The 22,148-nt window shown below is 34.8% G+C and overlaps 1 protein-coding gene across 1 annotated transcript; it reads left to right on the forward strand.

Moving 5' to 3' along the window:
• Positions 1 to 14,973: 14,973 nt before the first annotated feature.
• On the forward strand, positions 14,974 to 17,873 carry LOC150029647 (uncharacterized). The gene is made up of 2 exons (XM_090296827.1): positions 14,974 to 17,763; positions 17,868 to 17,873. Exons 1-2 carry the CDS (start codon positions 14,974 to 14,976, stop codon positions 17,871 to 17,873), a joined length of 2,796 nt encoding a protein of 931 aa, XP_090152953.1.
• Positions 17,874 to 22,148: the final 4,275 nt, after the last annotated feature.

Here is a 22,148-nt window from a genome sequence, read left to right on the forward strand (position 1 = left end):
GAGCGCCTTCATCCCCACCTGGCGCAGCTTCAGCGATTGAGGCAGTTGAAGGAGGACCCTCTCCAGCGGATACGAATGGCGTGGAGGCGCTCGGAGGGTTCTCCATGAAGTTGGGCGTGTTGGCCTCGACCGCAGGAAGTGCAGCCGCCAAGGGTACTGCTTGGATTGGCGGTGTTGGAGCTGGGGGAGAAGGCGGTGTTGGTGTTGGAAGAACAGGAGGAGCAGGTGGTGAAGAAGGTGCCACCCTTCTCCTTTTGGTGATGAGGCCGTCCTCAGTTGCCTCATCATCCTCTTCTTCATCTTCTTGGACCACTTGAGGAGTTTTCCTCTTTGGTTTCCTCAAGATGAGTTTCTTTTGTTGAGGAGCGGGCAGTGCTTCTGGAGGAGCTGGGCCTTGAGGGGGCGATCTGCCCTGAGCAGCGGCGATCTCCACCACCGAGTTAGGCACAATTTGCCTTTGCCCAGCATGAGATCTGCACAGGGCAAAAATACACAAGTAAGCGCAAAGGCAAAAGTAAAATATATGAGTACATGTGCAACCGAGACAAACAAATGGTGCAGGAAATAAAAACCAGGTCTAGTGTGCAACAAGCAGGACGCCCAATGACAGGTAACAGAGATGCAGCACAAGACGAAACCTAAAGGTCGAAGTAAGTGCTAACCTATGTGAGCTTCGAGTTGGCTCTCGAGGAACTCGAAGGTGATTATTGCAGAGGTGGGAAAGGTAATATTAGCGGCTGCCACGCTTTTCCAAAAGAGGCATAGATCCTTGTCCAACTCGCCCATGTTGTCAGGACTTCTTGGCCTTCTGAAGCTTCCCTTGGAGTCCTTATTTCCCTTGTTTACCCAGTACAAGGGAAAGCCGTCGAGCAGCGAAGGGTCCCGGTCATTTTTGCGCACTTGGACGAACTTTCCCTTCCAATCTTTGTATGATTGCTGGAAGATAGAGAGGATCGACCTCCCAGCAATTCCGTTCAGGCTCACCCAGGGGCGATCTCCAGGATTCTTGGCCTCGAACAGGAAAAGGAAGACATCTACCGAGGCCGGTAGTCCCAAATGCGCGCACATAATTTGAAACGCCCGCACGCCCAGCTGTTGGGATGGAGCTGGGCGGCGGCGATGTCGAGCTCGGTTAATAGTTCCCGTTCGAAACGAGTGAAGGGAAGCCTGAGTTTCATCTTCTTGAAGAGGGTAGTGTACACGAAGCAGAACAACTCGCCGTTGTTCCCCTTGTCATCCGCGCAGATCGGCACATCAGGAGGGCAAGGCAGCACCATCAGTTTGTCATCGTGCTCCTTGTGGAACGAGAGGTTGGGTTCGTCCCCTTTCTTCAGCCGTAGCACCACCAATGTAGAGTTCACTGAAGAAGTCTCCTTCAGCAAAGTTGGGTTGGCCCATGGGTAAAGCTTCTTGTAATCTGGAGTGGGGATGGAGGCTCCTCCGGCGACTGGTGGAGTTGCCTGAGCAAGGTTGGGGCGAGAGGTTGCAGGCCTCTCAGCCTGGGAAGAGGGAGCACCAGGTGCTCGCGGTAGGTTATGCGCTTGGGATGAAAGGTTTCGCGACGAAGGAGGAGGATTCGCGGTGGTCTTTGTACGAGCCATCGCGGGAACTGCAAAGGAAAAAGGAAAAGAAAGATGAGCGAAGGTTGTAGAGCTCGACTCGATTGTGAACAAAGGATGAAAACCGAACGAACGAAAGTTCTTGTGATGAAAGTAATGGAAGACGGCCCTAAGTTACGAAAAGGGAGAAGAAGAAGAAACAACCCACAGCGTATGCACCAGACAGTTAATGGATGATGTGAATCGGTTAAAATGCAGCAAATATCAACAGAGGAAGTAAAAGAGGTACCTTTCGATGATCAAATAAGCGTTGAAGGGAGTTGGGGATTGAGAGAGTCGAAGAGCGTCGTGGGTTTGCAGAGAAGACTCAGAGCGTTTCGAAGGCAGAAAGATGATGAAACAGTAAAAATGAAAAGGGTTTAAGGGTTTTTCAAACGATTTTGGAAGCGCAAACGACAGCTAAAGATGACCGTTGATGAAGCCACGTGTCGAGCGATTGGAAAGGTGTTTGGTGGAGCGTCAGAAAAGCAGAAGGTATGAACGTTTGGAATTCTGCGCCAGCGCCGCGTAGATCGGCAGTGACGTGACCACTTAGTCTTTTCGCTGGACAAGTCTTCGCTTAAGACTGGGGGGCTTGTGTACCGCCCAGGTAGTCGGAAGTGTTGATGTGGCAGCAAGCCATTATGTAGGCGTGTTGAACAGGGCTCATGGCTGGCAGAAGGGAAGGAAGTCGGGGGGCTCGTGTAGTCGCCAATCATTAAGTTGGCGTGCTCCAATCTCTAGCATACCTAAACCGGCGGTCACCAGGTTTGTGATGAAGTCGCCGGATGCGAACCCAGACGACCAAGTGATCAGAGAACGCCGAAACGGGGACATCGCCGAAGGGTCAGGGAGGTTTGTTCTAGGCTTTCAAAGCAGAGGATGAAGTCGTCAGATAGTCATTTCCTCGCTAGCCAGAGGTTGAGGTCGGGGAATAGTTTACCTGAACATGCACGGTGAAGCAAGTGAAGTAGATCATGAAGGCGGCCGGCGAGACCACAGGGAAGGTGTGTATGAAGGCACCCGTGCTCGCTACGCAGAAGAGATCACGCTCCAAGGCAGCTATGCGTTGAGTTGTTTCATGCATAAGTAACTTAGCCAAAAGCCTGAAGAGTAAGAAGTGGCGCCCAAGTCAAGGATGCTCCAGATGGTGACATGTGTACAGCTGGATGCGAGCCACGTGTCCAGATGTGTAACTGTCAGGAGAGAAAAAGTGCACAGGTATATAAGAGATTCTAACGAACTTCTGAGGTACGCGCGTTTTAGATAACTTCTTTTACGCTTGCGAGAACTTGAGTACGCTGAGAGAGAATTTTGCACGGTTCCTGTTCTTAGTTTTCTCTTAGTACTTTGGTGGTTCAGTCGCTGACTTGGACGTCGGAGCGTGATCGGCCGCAACGGCACCGTTCTGTCTTTTGCAGGTTCTTGAGGTGAATCAAGGCGAAGGACCGAAGCTAACACGGCGCAGAGTCGATCCAGATTTGACGAGGCAAGGTTCTTGCGTCCTGGTCAACAGGCAGGATCAAGTGTAATAGTGTATTTGTGCATAAATAGTTATATTTATTTTTTCAAAAAAAGTTAATAACATAAACAATTTCATAAATAATTGTTAGTTATAGGAAGATGTTAATCTTAACATGATCAACTATGATAATGCTTAAAAAATATGTCTATTCTTGTTGAATGTTTTCTAATATCTCCACTAGACATGGATTTTGAAAATCTGCACTACAATAAAATTAATAAATAGAAAATAATTTTAAAGATAAAATGTAATTAATTATTATATAAACTAAATTAGATATTATTTTATAGATTAAAAATTATTAATATTTAAAATAATTTCTATTATTAATAAAAAAATTATAAATTTATTTTTAAATTAATATCTAATTAGCTACCATGATTTTAGCTACCAATTATTTTATATTATAAATTAATAACTAATTGTAACGACTAGTCCCCGAGCGTTAACTGACCATTGGTAATGTTGGTGTCACGTGAGCGAGTCCCACGAGCGGCGTGGGCCAGTACTCGCAAAGCACGTGCGCCTAGGAGCCAAGAGTGGTCATACATCAGTCATCAGGATATACCGACGTGCCACTAGACAGTGTGGAGAGATCGGACATCGGAAACCCAAATAGTAGAGATGGGCCACGAGAGGTGGATCCCAGATCACACACCAGTTATAAGTAAGGGAGAAGCCTAAATCACGAGGGCTCATGCGTGTAGAGTGGATGACGCGTTCAGGCGTAACACAAATTGTAGAGCCACTGGAAAAATATGACTCATAAGGGTCGTGTACCAAGGGTGAGCTGCATGCATGGCACGTGAACAGCTAGGGCATTCCAAGAGGCGGGCGACCCCAAAGATCAGGTGCACAAGGAGGCATCCAGGTGATCACCCGCCAGAGGTCGCACTCCAGTTAGGGATCCCATGCGCTAGCTTATCCAAGAGTAAGGTAACAACAGTGTTGGGCCTGTCCCATCAGAAAGGCCTATTTCGAGTAAGCGGAAACCCTAGTTTTAGTCTATAAATAGTAAGTTAACAAACTTGACAAGGGGGGGATTCTCTTGCGCCGCTAAACACACACAGTAATAGTTACACAGTTTTTCGGTGTTTCCTAGCCCTAATACTGACTTGAGCGTCGGAGTGCAAACGGCCGCTAGGGCGCCCTTTGTCTTTGTGTTTCAGGTGTTCATCACAGGAAAGGTACACACGAATGCAAGGACTCTGAGCGTGAGAGTGACGTAAGCGAGTAAGCGAAGACGTTTCGAGTCAACTGACAGGAACACTAATTAATTAAAAATTAATTTCTAGAACGGGAAGACTGACAATAAATTCAACTACAAAAACAATATTTTAAATTGTTTATAGCATCATCAAGAGGTATGTTACATTGTTTATAACATTATTAAGAGATCCGCAAACACAATGATTAGCCAAATTTCAATAATATCTTTCTTGAAAAGGATTTAAAAGATGTAATACCACACAAAAATGAAGAGTAGAAAAGTTCATCAAGTTTTAGTTTACGACTGAAACTAGACATACGTTGTGGTTTGAGACATACGAAGGTTTAAAACACCAACATTATTTAAACAGCCTTGTCGCGTTTTAAAACAAAAATCACCACAACATTATTTAAACTCTGAAGGTTTAATTATGTTGGAAAAATTTGCGACATATTATTCATTAGACAACATTCTTCACTGATAAAAAAAAAATACATTAGAGAACGTATTTTATACATTGTGTATCTTCGGAGGTCAAACTGTAATAAAGATTTAGTTTAAATAATTTGGAAAGTTGGAGATGAAGATACCACCAGTGAATTGTTGTTTAAATACTCCATTCAGTCGAATATGTTATTTTACTTTTTTTCTGATTTTTTTTTTAAATTTCTCTTCAAACAAAATTAAAAAGTCTATTTACACTCTTTATTTTTTTATCTTTAAAAAAATTTCCTCTTTAAAATTTAATTAAAAATAAAGTTATTTAAGTTCAATTCTTTATATGTTGTACGAAGTACTATATATTTTATTTTTATTTTCAAAAAAATGTATAATTGTGATAGAATAATTTGAATGATGAAATATTAATTCTAATTTTCTGAATTGTTATTCAACAGCATGTTCAATTGTTTCCTTCTAATTGGGCGTGGAAATAGAGGACGTTGACAACCTATTGGCGGCTATAAAGTCTTTATTTATTTGGCTTTAAATTTTTCATTAAAATATTATATCTAATTATTTATAAGAAGTTATCATTTTTTTAAAATATTAAAAAAAATATAAATTGATTAATAATCATATAACCATTTAAATGTTTTTTTTTATTTATCTTTGATACCAATAATTTAAATAATATTTTATATTTATTATATTAAAAAAATTAATTAACTTCATAAGAAATTATTAAATATCAACTAAATTAAGAAAAAAAATTAATCACTAAATTAAATACTATTTTATAAATTAAAATAATTTAATATTTAAAATAATTTATAATAATAAAAATTTATAAAATATTTTTTAAATTGATATATAATATTATTTATTAAAGTTTTAATCATTAAGTATTTTAAATTCTAAACTAATTATTAAGTTAATTAAAGATTAATTTTAAATTTAAAATATTTAGTAGTTAATTTATTAATAATTAATGTTAGATTTAATTTATAAATTATTTAATAAATTTTTAATAAAAATAAAAATTATTTTAAATATTAATAATTTTAATTTATAAAATATTATTTAATGTAATTAATATAATAATTAACTATTTTTTAATTTTTAAATTAATTGATATTTAATAATTGTTTTAATGCTTCCTCCAATATTTTTGACCATGAACGCTGACACGTAGGTGGCCGCGTGGAACTAACCAATAGTCAAGCATAGGTAACAAATCAGTTAATTCAATTAGTTGAAAGTTCGTAAATCACATCACTAATGCATCATTTTCTCCTAAATATAATTTTAATACATACTATTATTTATTGATGGGTGGATTAAGAATCATACCTCATATTGAGAGAATCATATCGGAGTCTTAAAAGGAATCAAGAGTCATACTTCATATGGAATATTTATAGACATAGAAAAATATTAAAGACCTTTAAGAACTAATAAAACTTAAAATAAATATTTGCATAATTGGTTGGAAAAGAATTTGACTTTAATAACTTAGTATTCAAGTTCGTATTTTTAATTTTGACGGGTATATTTTGTTATGTTGTGCGTAAATAATAACCAGAAAAATTAAAAATAATTTATTTGGAATCACTTATGTATTTTTGAAGTTGAGAGGCTATTGTACACTATTTTATTTTTCTAAATTTTAATGCATGTGTATTTTAAATATGTCAATTTGTTTTTGTTGGTAATAGGTTTTAAAAAGTTTTTTTTTTCATCTAAAATATACTATTGTACAATAAGGAAATGACAAGTGAAATTATTGATGTATTTGTTGGAGATCCCACATCGACTAGAGATTAGAGCCTTTCATTGTATATAAGTGGGTGCAAACCTCAACCTCATGAGCCGGTTTTATGGGGTTGAGTTAGGCTTAAAGTTCATTTCGTAATAGTATTAGTTGAGGTTGAATGAGTCACATTACTCGACGTCATTAACCGATCGAGCGAGCAAGTGATCAACCACATTAAAGAATAAATAGTGATGAACCACATTAAAGAACAAATTGACAATAAATGGCAAGAAAGGAAACATCCTATAGATCACAATAACCTCCTTACAAATTCGGCCACAACCTGTTAAATCTAAGTGACACTCCAAGAAATTGGCCAACACTGATTTCTTGAAGATATACGTCGGATACGGCCCATGAGTCAAATAACCAACTACCAAACATTATAAATAAGCCTTTTACAAAGGAGTAAAGTATGCTTTTATCAATTTTATATCATACACTCTCAATCTAGAGTACTTATTTGATCGTCGGAGAACCTTTTGCAGGTTTACTCTCAATGATGTTGAGGAACTAAGGAATTGAAGAACTGAAATCTGAAGGAATGAAAGAGCTGAAGAACCGAAGCACGAAAGAAGACGATCGAGGGAGCCATTACAAGAAGAGTAACTGACACCAACAAAAATTGTTACTGTCAATCTCAAGTACTATTTAAGCTCACTTTGTTTATACAAGTACAATAAAAAAAAACTAGATTTAGTTATTGTAATATCAAGATATTTTATGCACCAATACTTATTTGTGGTATAGAGTCGATAAATATAATGAACATTACTTCCAAAAGAATTTATTTCCACTTAAGATATTTAAAAAAAATATCACAATCCATTTTGTGAAAAAAAAAGATAAAAACCTCCCATCATTGATTTTTACATATGACAAGGACAAAGAGTCTCTGAATACATACGATGACTTTTTGGAATTGTTACACAAAAGATGACATGACAAAAAAGAAGACATGGAGGAGAAGTATGAGAGTAATTATGCTACTAATAAAGGTATCTCATATGAGGAGACAAAAAAAGGTTAGATGGGAAAAAGTGAGGGAACTTGAGGAAAAAGCAAAACGTACATTTTCAACCATACAAACATCGTCAATATTACAATATAAAAAAATAGATAGATTTTGACTAACCAAGTTAAACGTGCCTAAGAAAGAGCTCTTGAAGGATGTAAATATTGCCATACTATTTCAATTTTAGAATAAAACTCGTCTACAAATACAAGGATAACAACACATGATGTCATTTCCATGGAACATATGAGCATGATACAAATAAATGTTTCTTGTTGATAAAATGGTAGTAAACATTATAGTTTTATATTGGTTCACCCTAATCTTGTTGAAGATGGATGAAGCCTCTTCTCTACCTAGTTTTTAGTGTGTGTTTGATGTAGAAAATAGCTAGTTTGTTTTGAAGTTTGTAATAGGTTTAGATGATCTTGTATGTAGGCCTGTGTATGTGTAAGGTTGCCTTTTGCTACATGATCTATCCTAGATGCCTAACCAAGCCTAGAATAAGCACATGAAGTGATTAAAAGTTTTTCCAAAAGCTTTCTAGAGGTTTCTTCAAAAATCAAGATACTGCACAAAAATAAATTTGTTTCTCTGTAAAAGAACAGGTTTATTCTTTGATCTGCTGAAAGGATTTTCGAAAGTTAGCTAGGGCACCAAAGGTACAACTCAGACAGTTATTTCAGTTAGCTGAGTTGGAAGTTTTCACAAAATAAATCTGTTAAGTTCAAAACTGAATCTGTTGTTTTCATAACAGCTTTTCAACTGTTTTTTGAAAAGAAGTTAGAAACTGTTTTCTATATAAAGAAAAGCCTCTCTCACATGAAAGGATGCTGAGCAATTACGTTTTTGACAGAGATCAAACACTTTCTATGTGAGAAGAAGGATTGAAAAGGATTTTTGAAAGGTTTTCCAAAGGGATTTTCAAGTGTGCTTGTTCTAGGAAACCTTTGATCTTGGTGAAGGTGCTGGTGCAGTTCTGCAGCAAATTGAACTACTGGTTTTGAGTTCTTGCATCTTCTTTACAGGTGTTATCTTTCCTTTATTCTGGTTTGTAAAGGTGTAAGTGTTAGTCACTCCTTGATAGGGTTTCTTGGAGTGCAAGGTGTGCTGAAATAGGGTTTTTCAGCATTGGTTGTATTGTTCTTGTAGTGTTCAAGAACTGGTGTGGTTGTAAGTGATTGATATTGTTTTTTAGTGGATTCCACCTTGGAGTAAGGTGAAACTGGATGTAGCTCTGTATGAGTGAACTAGTATAAAAACTTGCGTGCCTTTTCTTCTCATCCCTGCACTCATTTCTGGTTTTGCTTAATTTTGTCAAGAACTAAATCTGTTCTTTTGAAATTGAATCTGTTAATTCTGGGTTTAATAGAAATTGTTCTTCCTGATCTGTTAAAGGTCTCTAATCACAAACAAGGTAGTTGTATACGAAGTCTTAATTGGTTTGTGAACAAATAATCTACTCATTAAAACCCGAGAAAGATTCATTCTCTTTAAAACCTTGTGTTGAATGAACTTGGTTGATTTCTTGGCATAGATGTATTCTTCATACTGATAAAATCTAACCAATCTGATTCTGTTATAACTCTCTGTTGATTGCAATTTTAATTTGAACAAATTCGAATTGTGCTAGACTGCTCTGAAGAATCAATCTGTTTCATTTAAAAACAATCTGTTCTTTTGCCTCTGATATACTGAAAATGGTTTGTTCTTGCGAAAATTTTATAAGCTCAATTCACCCCTCCCCTCTTGAACATAGAAACTAATAGACCCAACAAATCTGAGTTACATTTAGTTCTCCTTTGCAACCTGCAGAGGGTTCCACTAATCATAAAGAATGGTAAATATTGTTATTTGTCATGTCTAGCTTATTAGGGATGACAAAACGGGTTGTGTCTGACAAACAGGCCCACCGACCTGTCATGATTTAGGAAGGATAAATTAACTTGTTGAACCCACCAACCCGTATTGGTCTGGCCTACCTAACCTGTCAACCCGACACCAGCCACCCTTTTTTATTTTTGGCACTTTTAGAAAATAATATCATGCTTTTAGAATTAAAATTTGTGGTGGTCAATGTTTTATATAGAAGTTTATCTAATTTCTTTATATATCATTTTATTCATTGAAGTATTTTCTATATTTACTTTACTTTTTTAGGCATTAAACATTTTTTATTATAATATTAAAGTTTGATTCAATTTTATTGCATTTCATTAAATTTTTATTGCCCAAAAAGTGATATTAATGACTGATAAGTGCCTAATTTCCGTAATATTTCATATTAAAATATAGGCACTTATGAGTATTAATTGTTAATTTACAAAAAAAATAATTTCATCATGAAAATAAAGAAAAGATAGAAAGAAAATGAGGAAAAATGTGAACTCAAAAGAAAATGGTGATTAGATAACATATATGTTCTCTATAATTGGATTGTAGGTATGTTCTTCTTCTTTAAGATGTGCATTTTGTTATCTGAAAAAAAAAACCAATATTTTTTGGAAGCTCAGCCTCATTACAACCCAAGAAAAGACCTCAGGATTCATGTTTCTAATATATTTGTGATTTGAAGATAAAATAAAAAGCAACTGTGATTCAGTGAAAATAGAGAAAAACACTTACTGTGAGCATATGAGAAGATATTTCTTGATGAATTGTAATTTATTTGTTTTGATTTGATCCTGGAAGTTGATTGTGTTTGTATTTTTCTATATTTGAATTTAGAAGCATCATAAGTTTCTAATTTGATATGTTGTTGTTTAGTGAATTAAGTAATTGTTTGTTATTTAGATTCAAATATACTCATTTACTTTGCTTAAGGACAAGCAAGATTCTAAGTTGGGGAGAGTGATAAGTGACTAATTTCCGTAATAATTCATATTAAAATATAGGCACTTATGAGTATTAATTGCTAATTTACATATAAAATAATTCCTAATTCATGAATTTATACATTTTTACATTTTTTATAATCTTTAATTGAATAAGAGTATTTTATTCCTAAATTTGGTGTTAATTGCAGGTTTATAGGGAAGAATAGAGATTTGGACTAAAGAAGAATTATATATGCTAAAAGGAAAAAGTTGGAAGGCACAGGACGCACAAAAGAGAGAAAAATGTCCAACTCAGCAACGAGAATGTGTCAGATTAATTTGGCTATTTTTATGATTTTTATCATTAAGCCCATGAGTGCGACGCAAGAAGTCACCTAACCCTAGCAAATTAGGTTAAATAGGGGGCTATAGGCACAACCCTAGGTGCCAGATTGAGAGGAAAACACCATTAAGTGATTTGTAACCAATTGGGAGAATTAAAGGTGCTAGAAGTATGTGTGGCTAACTCTACCCTTTGGGATTGGGAGTAATATGTTCGAACTCTTATGTATTGAGATGATATTTAAATATAATATAATATTTTGTTCTTGATTGATTATTGGTATTGTTGTTTTGCTTCTAAATAGTTGTGACATGTTTGAGAATCTTAAATCTGATTGGAAAGTATTTTTAGGGTTCTGAGTGTTAGGAATAAACTTGAAATGTTAATTGCTATTAACTTTTGAGCGTGATTATAGGTTGTTTTTATAAATATGCGAGGAATCGATGTTTAGGAAACATTCTTAATAATTTTATATGTGAGGAATCGATATAAATTACTTTTCTACGGGCATCAATTTCAATCAAAGAACGTAATGTTAACATGCTAATCAAAATACATAAGAGTGAGAAAAGATGAAACATAATCCCTATTTTTTAATTTAAGCAATTACTCTTTGATTTGTTTTCTTGTTAATTCTTGCCACTATAAAAATTTTCAAACCAACTTTTTATTGTTATGTTTTATATTTAGCGAATATTGTACTTGATAATTCAACTGTTCCTTGTGGGATCGATATCCGTCCTTAGGGAAAAATTATTACTTTTGACAATGCGGTGCACTTGCCGTAAAAAGTCATCAATAACTACAATCAATAAATAGATCCAAAAGAAAATAATTACAAAAAAGAAAAAAAAAAGTGGCGGATTGGACCAAAATGGGTTGTGTTGACCGTTTTACCACCCCTATAGCTTATAAGAGCATACAAAACCTCCCTAGGCTACCTGCTAATATTCCAATGAGATTAAATACCAAGAACACAGTGTCTCTCCAGAGCAAGTACACAAAGTTTCTTGAAGTTATACTATAATAAGTTTTTTTACAAGTTTGACCATCGCTAGAGAGGAAGATAAATCTAAGGACACACCTTGCTTTTGGAGTCTAAATTTCATTGAGTGAAGGATTTACAGAAATGATTTCTCTCTAAGTGGTCTTTAAACACATCAACACTACTTTGCATTTGAATCTTTTGACTTTCTTTACACGCAATATTTTACATAGAGCTATACATTTATTAAGTGATTATATATGCAAAAGTTTTTTTCATGACATCCTAAATTAGACCATTAAAGTTTACATGTTGTAGTTTATTCTTGTATTTGTTGATAATAGAAGCTTCACTACAAGAAACAGTGATGGTAAAGTCCCTAAAAGAGCGAAGCAAAGAGCAAAAGAGAGACGCTACATGAAACTAGTGTGGGCTTAGCGTCTCAATAGAAATGAACATTAATCTTTTGGTGGCTATACATTAGAGACGACCTTTAAAGAGACTCAAATTTGCAAGGTAGTGTCTAGTAAGCCTACATAAAGAAAAATATATTATTTAACTATAGTATATGTTTGGGGACGCTAAAATGGATATAAAATTAAATAATTAAACTTAGTGTCGCCTTTGGGAACACTACGTGAGAAAGCAAATGTGAGTTAATTGCACTTAGCGTCGTCGTTGGGGACACTATGTGGGAAATAAATATGAGTAAAATGTCCTTAGCTTTGTCGTTGGAGACACTACTATAAATGTGAGTAAACTATCTAGTACCATTGTTAGGGACACTACATGGGAAATAAATGTGAGTAAACTACACAATAAAAATGCAGTTTAATGAAATGAAGTAAAAGTAATGTGAAAGAGACGTAAAAAAGACATTGAGTTTGTAGTAAAACTCTGTAAAGCCTACTACTACTACATGACCATTACCAACAACCATCAAACCCTGTTGCAGAACTTGATGAAACAATGCATAACATGGTTACTTCAAAAGGGAAGTCATCATAGCTATGATGCCAAGAAACTTTGATATGTAGTGTGAGGTAATCATATAATAGATTATAGACTTTCAAAATTGAAGCATATGTTGGCACCATCACCAATTATAATTAATTTTTTTGAACTAATATACAAACATTTTCATTGATTCTATTATGAAATTATCATTTCATAACTGTTGGTGTTGGTCTTCCAATTTCATCATGTGGCATATGGAAAGAAAGCAATAATATTCCAAGCACAACACTAAGTGATGAGTTAGGTCTTGTTTGTGCTCAATAGAACTCTTATTCATGCTTGTTAATCTACTTATTCTCATCTAATCAAAGACTAGCCATGGATGTTAATAGTATGCCTATATACTACACCATATCAATTCTTAATTGTTAAAAGAATTTGATATAAAAATAAATAAATCACTTTATCAAACTGAAACAATAAATGGTTTTGGAATCTTCATTTCGACACTGATTAGTAATGTTGGTGGAATGGAGGACATTGTGGGTGTGAAGGTTAAGGGTTAAAAAAGTAGTTGGCTTTCTATGGGTAGGAATTGGGGTCAAAACTTGCATGTTAATGCTCTATACACAATCCACCTCTTTCTTTTAAGGTTATTGCCAGTGATGGAATAACGGTTACATCTTATAGTGTTGCTCCCAAGGATTGGACCTTCGGACAATCGTTTCAAGGAAAACAATTTCACCTACATCAATTTAACATCTTCCTTTTCTTCTCTATTGAATTCTCATTCATTTCCTTTCATTTTTAACTACTAACATTTACAAATTAAATTACAAAAATATTTCCTTCCACTTGTGTGGTTGCTTTTACAGAGGCTCATGACCCCTCAAAGGAAAATTACTTTAAATTTGTATAATTGGACCTAAAATATTAAGATCATGTAGTAAAATATCTAGATAATGAAAAAGAAGGGACAATTCCTTTTATTTTTCTCAACAAAAGTACCCATTGTTTATTATATGAAAAACCAAGATCCAAGGACAATTTCTTTTATTTTTCTCAGCAAAAGTACCCATTGTTTATTGTTTGAAAAACAAAGATCCCAAGACAATTCCTTTTATTTGACCTTATTATTGACATATTATATAGATAGAGATAAAACAAGGATTGAGTCAAACAGACCTTAATCTGATCCCCAAGTTAATCAACCCTCAGTAACTCATGCATAAAGTGTTACAATATTTAATTTTCTATTGTAAATTATTGGGCTTTGTTTCTTTGGCCCAACTTTCCTTTTCTATTTTAGTTAGGTCTTAATCTTTCTCTTATATATACACCATGTATTTTACTCTTTAATATACAAGTGAATAAAAGTTTCTTTTATATTTATTTTTCTCTACAATTAGGGTTCATCAAAACCTCTCTTTCTTCATTACGATTACGTGCGATTACTTACGCTACATTAAAGCATCACATCAGACAAGGAATATTCATCTTCATTTACTGTAATATAAAGTTTGTTTTTTCTTACAGTTACTATTATTCTCACACATTTTCTATATTTTAAGCAAAATGAGGCAACAGTAAAAAAAAAAAGAAAAAAAGGAGAATGTGATTTCTTAAGGTGTGATTTGGAAAATTATAAATATAGAGCTATGCAGCAAGTACAAGAGAAAGGAAGAAATTGACTTTGGAAAAAATTGTTTATAATAATATGGGAGAATAAAGAGAATAAAATATTCCCTTGTGTCTTGAGAATAACGAGCTTCACCACTGTCTTGAACACCTTTTGGAGCTTGACCACAGTTTGATAAAATTATTCTGGGCCCAAAGCTTTTTCTTTTTGGCACTGAAAGTTTGTTGCATGGGCCCACTGTTTTTGGCCCAATCCTTTTTATTTTTATACTTATGTAAAAACAGTTTTAATTAATTAATTGAAAATACATCAGCAGTTTCTTTACTCTTTTCCTTTTCATTTTTTCTCCATCTTCTTCGTTTCTCACCACAGAGCTGTTCTTGAGGGTTTCATTTTATTTTGTTCTTGCTATACGGTTTCTTCCCACGCACACTCTTGCTCGTTTTTCTCTTCATTGCCATTCTTGTGTAATTTTGTGCAATCTTGTGCAATCTTAAGGATTGAGGTTTATTGTGTTATGGTATCAGAGCTCTTCTTTTGAAGAGCTCTGTTGCGCGCTCTGGTTCTTGATTTCTTTCTTCTGTTAATTTCACTTGTTCTGACTCTTCTATTCTTGTTTTTCTTTAGGGTTATGGCGGAAAAAGAAGTGGCGCAATCTCCTCCTTCGGGTTCTTTAAGAGAAAAAGCGGGAAGAGATTCATTAATGAATAGCTATCTCTACCTTCATCCCAGCGAAAATCCAGCGACTTCGCTCGTCTCACCAGTATTGGACTCAACAAACTATCATTCCTGGAGTAGGTCTGTCATCACCGCCTTAATCGCTAAAAACAAAGTGGAGTTCGTCATGGGTACACATCCTTGCCCACCGAAGGACGATCGTACTTTCTCAGCTTGGATAAGGGGGAACAACATGGTAGCGTCATGGTTAGTCCATTCTGTTTCCCTTCCTATTAGACAAAGTATAATTTGGATGGATAAGGCTGTGGATGTTTGGAATGATTTGAAAACGAGATTTTCCCAAGGAGACCTTTCTAGAATATCTCATTTACAAATGGAAGCTTTTTCTTTAAATCAGGGTGAATTATCTGTCACAAATTATTTTACAAAACTTAGGATTATCTGGGATGAGTTAGATAATTTTAGACCAAATACCATCTGTGATTGTTCTTGCTCTGCATCTTTGACCATTAGTAAAATAAGAACTGAGGATCAAGCTATGCAGTTTTTGCGTGGGTTAAATGACCATTTTCATAATATTCGTTCACATGTTCTCCTTATGGAACCTATACCACCTATATCCAAGATTTTCTCTCTTGTTGTTCAACAAGAACGCCAAATGGCTAATAATGTTTTGGTTACCAATATTAACAATGCCAACACTAATCGTAATATCTCTACAAGTTGTTCTTTTTGTGGAAAAATTGGTCACACAGAGAATGTATGTTTCAAGAAAGTTGGTTTTCCTAATCAAGACAACAAGAATTTCAGAACCAACAGTCACAGAAAAGTGTGCACCCATTGCGGTAAAACTGGTCATACCACTGACACATGCTATAGAAAGCATGGTTTTCCTCCTGGTTTCAATTTCACTCATACTAAGACTAATCAAGTTCATAATGTTGTTCTATCTGATGAAGTTTTTTCTGAGCATTGCAATCAAGAACAGGAACAAGGAGACATTCGTCTGACAACACAACAATACCAAGTTTTGTCTACCCTGTTCAAACAGCACACTGGCAGCCATACTACCATCCCACAACAAGCACAAGTGAACCAGGTGGGCTCTTTCACGGTTGATCCTGCTCACAATGGTGCGACACTGTCTCCACCAGGTAATATTTTTGTCTTCAACACTGTTAAACCTGCTAGATGCCTCTGGATCTTAGACTCAGGGGCGACTGACCATGTATGCACATCTTTGTCTGATTTCACATCATATAAAAGCATTCCACCTGTTCTTATTAGTTTACCTAATGGGCATCGTGTTTTCACTAAGTTTTCTGGGAATGTCATTTTTAATAACAAATTCTTTCTCACTGATGTATTGTATGTGCCAGAGTTCACTTTCAATCTTGTCTCTGCTTCTAAATTATCTACTAATCTGAAGTGTCACTTAATTTTTTCATCCACTAACTGTGTCATACAGGACAATCAAACCAAAGAGAGGATTGGTATAGTTAAAGCCAAGGATGGCTTATATGTTTTTCAATCTTCTGCTTTTCAAAATACTGCTGCAAACAATGCTATTCCTTCTTTTCATTGTACTGTTAAGGATATTAATCTGTGGCATTATAGATTGGGGCATCCTTCTGATGAAAGATTGCGTGTTTTGAGATCTCTTTATCCTTTCATTTCTGATAAACGTATGCCTGTATGTGATACTTGTCATCGGGCAAAGCATAAAAAACTTCCTTTTGCTTTAAGTAAGTCTTGTACTGCTAGCATTTTTGATATTTTACATGGTTTTCGATATTTTTTAACCATTGTGGATGATTTTTCCCGATATACTTGGATTATTCCTATGCATACAAAATCTGAAGTTCGCAATCACATTGCTAACTTCACATCTTATATTGAAAATCATTTCAAAACTACTGTTAAGACTATTAGAACAGATAATGGTGCTAAATTTTCTATGACAAACTTTTTTTCTTCAAAAGGCATTGTTCATCAAAAAACTTGCATTGAAACACCGGAGCAAAATGGTATTGTTGAACGAAAACACCAACATATTCTCAATGTAACTCGTGCTTTACTTTTTCAAGCCAATTTACCTCCTATTTTTTGGCATTTTGCTGCTTTGCATGCTGTTCTTCTAATTAACTGCATTCCCACTCCCTTTTTAAATAACAAATCTCCATATGAAAAATTGAATGGCACTTTATATGATCTTTCTATTTTACGAGTTTTTGGCTGCCTTTGTTACTCTAGCACTATCACTTCTCACAGAAAGAAACTTGATGAACGCTCTGTTTCTGGTATTTTTCTTGGTTTTCAACCTAATACTAAAGGTTACATTTTTCTCAATCTTAAATATAATAAAATAGAGGTCTCAAGACACACTGTCTTTTATGAAACTCACTTTCCTTATAAATTGAAAGATGAAGTTAACAAGAACCCCAACAATTTATCTTTACCCATCCCTTCTTCTTATGTTTCCACTTATGATTTTCCCTATGACAATTACACTGTTGAACCGATATCTGTAACTGCTGAACCAATATCTGTAACTGCTGAACCTATATCTGTCACTGCTGAACCGGTATCTGTCACTGCTGAATCGGTCTCTGTCAATACTGAACCAATATCTGTGGCACCTATGGATCAACTCACCCCCCATTCACCTCGACGTTCCACTCGTCCAAGACGCGCCCCTGCCTATCTTGATGAATTTCACATTGATCTACCATCTACACAGACTGTAAGTACAAGATATCCTATCTCTAATTTTTTGTCTTATAATGCTTTGTCTTCTAATTTTAAACATGTCCTTTCTTCTTTTACATCACACACTGAGCCTAAAAGCTATGAAGAAGCTTCACAAGATCCATGCTGGAAACAAGCTATGGAAGCTGAACTTGAAGCTCTCTCCACAAATAATACATGGCAACTTGTTTCCCTTCCACCGGGTAAGAAACCCATTGGCTGTCGTTGGGTCTACAAAATCAAACACAACAGCGATGGCACCATTGACCGCTACAAAGCACGCTTGGTTGCCAAGGGCTACACACAGCTGGAAGGACTTGACTTCTTGGATACTTTCGCCCCTGTGGCCAAATTGACAACACTTCGCCTTCTCCTTGCTCTTGCTGCCACCAACAACTGGACAATAAAACAGTTGGACGTCAACAATGCCTTTCTCCATGGAGACCTCCATGAAGAAGTCTACATGAAGCCTCCCCCTGGCTTTATTCTTCCTAACAAGAACATTGTTTGCAAACTGCAGCGTTCCTTATACGGTCTGAAACAAGCTGGGAGACAATGGTATGCAAAACTCTCACACTTCTTGCTTTCTAATGGTTACATTTTTTCCTCTGCTGACCACTCTTTATTTATTAAAAAACATCACCCTAACATCACTGTTATTCTTGTGTATGTGGATGATCTTGTCTTAACTGGAAACAACACTGAGGAGATTGCGCATATCACCACACTGCTGCATCACCATTTCAAGATAAAAAATCTGGGTGACCTCATGTTTTTTCTTGGTTTTGAAGTTGCTCGCAACAGTAATGGCATCCACCTCTCCCAAAGGAAATACACTCTTGACCTTCTACATGAAACAGGAATGCTGGATTGTGCTCCTGTATCTACACCAATGGTTCACTCCTTACGCCTCTCTAGTGAACAAGGATTGATGTTGAATGAAGAAGACTCCTCTTCCTACCGGCGCCTAATTGGAAGGCTCATCTATCTTACCAATACAAGACCCGATATTTCCTTCAGTGTCAACAAGCTGAGTCAGTTTGTTTCTGCCCCTACCTCTACTCATCAACAAGCAGCCTTTAGAATCCTAAGATATCTCAAGAATGCTCCTGGCCATGGCATCTTTTTTCCTCACCAGAACTCCATCCAGTTAAAAGCGTACAGTGACTCTGATTGGGCCACCTGTCCCTAGACAAGAAAATCTGTTACTGGTTTTTCCGTATATCTAGGGGAATCTCTTATCTCCTGAAAATCAAAGAAACAACAAACCATTTCCAAGAGTTCCTCTGAGGCTGAGTACAGAGCTATGGCTGCCACAACCTGTGAACTCCAATGGCTCACCTATCTGCTACAAGATCTTGGTGTCTCTTACACACAACCGGCAACCATGTACTCTGATAATCAATCTGCCATCCAGATTGCATCCAATCAGGTTTTCCACGAACGCACCAAACACATCGAAATCGATTGCCATATTGTTTGGGAAAAGATTACTGTTGGACTCCTAAAGTTGCTTCCAATCTCATCTTCCATGCAGAATGCTGATATCTTCACAAAGCCATTACCTCCATCCACTTTTCAACTTCTGCATTCCAAGCTGGGAATGAAAAACATCTATTCCCAGCTTGAGGGGGGGTGATAAAATTATTCTGGGCCCAAAGCTTTTTCTTTTTGGCACTGAAAGTTTGTTGCATGGGCCCACTGTTTTTGGCCCAATCCTTTTTATTTTTATACTTATGTAAAAACAGTTTTAATTAATTAATTGAAAATACATCAGCAGTTTCTTTACTCTTTTCCTTTTCATTTTTTCTCCATCTTCTTCGTTTCTCACCACAGAGCTGTTCTTGAGGGTTTCATTTTATTTTGTTCTTGCTATACGGTTTCTTCCCACGCACACTCTTGCTCGTTTTTCTCTTCATTGCCATTCTTGTGTAATTTTGTGCAATCTTTTGCAATCTTAAGGATTGAGGTTTATTGTGTTACAGTTCATCAAAAACTGTAAAAAACAAAATAGCATTACAAAGAAAATATAAGACTATAACTGGATTGCAACACTCACTTATGCGTCTAGAATCTTACAAAAGGAACCAAAATTGAAAAGAATGAACTCACCTTTTAAATCTAATAAATGTTCACACCATTGGAGCCACAACCTCTTCCATCTTTTACCCACAATCTCCTCACTAGCTCTCAATTTCGAAGATTGGAACTGATTAGTGTTTCTCACCGATTAGGGTTCCTCACTGATTAGGGTTCTTCACTTTCTAAGCTATCCTTCACTCACCACAAAAATGAACCTAAGGATAGCAGAGTTGAAATGGCCACAAAGAAGACGAGAGGGTTTTTTTTGGTAGAAGAATTTCGGGTTTTTGTGTGTATTTGAAAGTGTGAGAAAGAAATGAGAAATTGAAGGTGTGAGAAAAAAATGTTTTAATGTTTTATTTTTTTCCTCATTAAATAATCTAGCATGGGCTAAGGAGACATAAACGTCCACGTCACCTTATCTACGCTAAATGTAATAAAATATCATCCCACCACTTAATTTTTTTATTGCATGCACTTTGTGTTCCCATTCTAGATGCAATCATTATACCACTTAATTTTTTTTAATGCATCCACTTTGTATCCTCATTCTAGATGCTAACTTATTATTATTATTTAAATAATTTTTAGTTTAAGTTAAACGTCTCCATCGTCGACACAATATTTGACATTTATTTTTGTGTCCAACTTGAGTAGACTTCACCGACACTACTAACTTCTTTTTTATAGTCGCCGCTATTATTGACAGCTAATGTGGATTTTTCTTGTAGTGCTTGAAGTGTAAATATTTGATTACAAGCTTTAAGATTTGGTATTTTATGTGTCCAACCACAATATGTTAAGTTGATATATGACATACAAATATTGAAGATATTGATCTTGTGTTTGATTTTTGGTTTGGACTGTAATTTTTTGTTTTTAATAATGTTGAAATTATTTTCTTAACCTTGATTTGATCATTTGTTAAGTTGAAAAGCCTTTGAAAGTGTAATGAAGCCCTTTATAGTTTACAATTATGTTTTAATAGATTGAAATGTGTTTCAATCTATTAAAATGGTCTTAAATTTGATAGAAAATAAGAAAAATATTTAATATATTAATATGGTGATTTAATATGTTAAAATCACTTAAAACCCAAAGTTATCATGTTTAAAATGCAGTTTTAATTCATTAACACAAACAAATTAATATATATATATATATATATATCATTTTAAACCATTCAACATGAAATCAAAACAAATTTTTTTGAAAATATTTTTACAATTGAGAGAGACTATAACCTGTGATTACAAAACACTTCTTGGAGTCTTCTTGTCTTAATATTTGGTTAAAATTCTTGGTTTTAATAAGTTGATATTATGATTACCTTTGTATCTTTTCTTCTCACTTATGCTTGAACTTTTCGGATGATCTTATTCCTTTTTCTTTAATTACCTGAGTGTATTTGATCTGGACTAGGGTTGTGAAGAGTTTTGCTTATGAAAGAGTTTCACAAGTAGTACTAAAAGATCTTATTTTATGTTGTTTTGATAGCATCGATTTAAACATACCTGCAAGATTGTTTGGTACTAATAATTTCAAGGATTAAATGATTATCTATATATCTAAAGGATGTTAAAAACCTTAAGTAACACCTAAATGGGAAAAAATGTAGAGAACTATTTTTCTATCTAATTGATTATTTGTAATGAAAGAACATTGATATAATGAATTTTCTCAATTTAAAAATAATCTAGAAGCCTAAAACTTTAAACAACTACAAATGGAATAAATTTGTTTAATCATTTAAATAATAATACTTCATGGTATATTTTGCTAATTATTGATAAGAATTGTGTATGAACCACAAATACAATATATTTAATTCAGGACATATAGAAAATGACATAAATTCTAACTTATTGATCAGAGATTTAAGATTATTTTATGATGATAATGAGATATAATTGTTGTATGAGTTTGTCAACAAGTTTATTTATTTAGTCTTTAAACAGAATATATTAAAAGATTTTTCTCAAAATTCCATCATTTGACATAAACTACAATTAGATAACTATTAATACTAGTTATCTAATATTGACTTTTGAGATATATTTAATATCAGATTTATTTTAATCATATTAAATTCTTTCAAATTTTATCATCTCCTTTTCCAAGAGACAATTAATTAATTTATATCAGTTAAAGAAATTAATTTATTTAGTTGGTAGAATTATATTTGCCTTAAATTTTTTAATTTTTTCAAAATTATTTTAATATTCAGGAGAAAAAATTTATTTTTTTAATTTTTTTCGTTATTTTAATTATTTATAAATTTTTGTAATTTAATTTTTA

The sequence above is a fragment of the Phaseolus vulgaris genome, chromosome 1, assembly GCF_051622355.1.
Source record: "Phaseolus vulgaris cultivar YP4 chromosome 1, ASM5162235v1, whole genome shotgun sequence".
NCBI classification, from domain to species: Eukaryota; Viridiplantae; Streptophyta; class Magnoliopsida; order Fabales; family Fabaceae; genus Phaseolus; species Phaseolus vulgaris.

Bases quoted from the DNA above. Each gene is read 5' to 3' on its own strand.
- LOC150029647 (XM_090296827.1), top strand. From the start codon at position 14,974: ATGGCGGAAAAAGAAGTGGCGCAATCTCCTCCTTCGGGTTCTTTAAGA.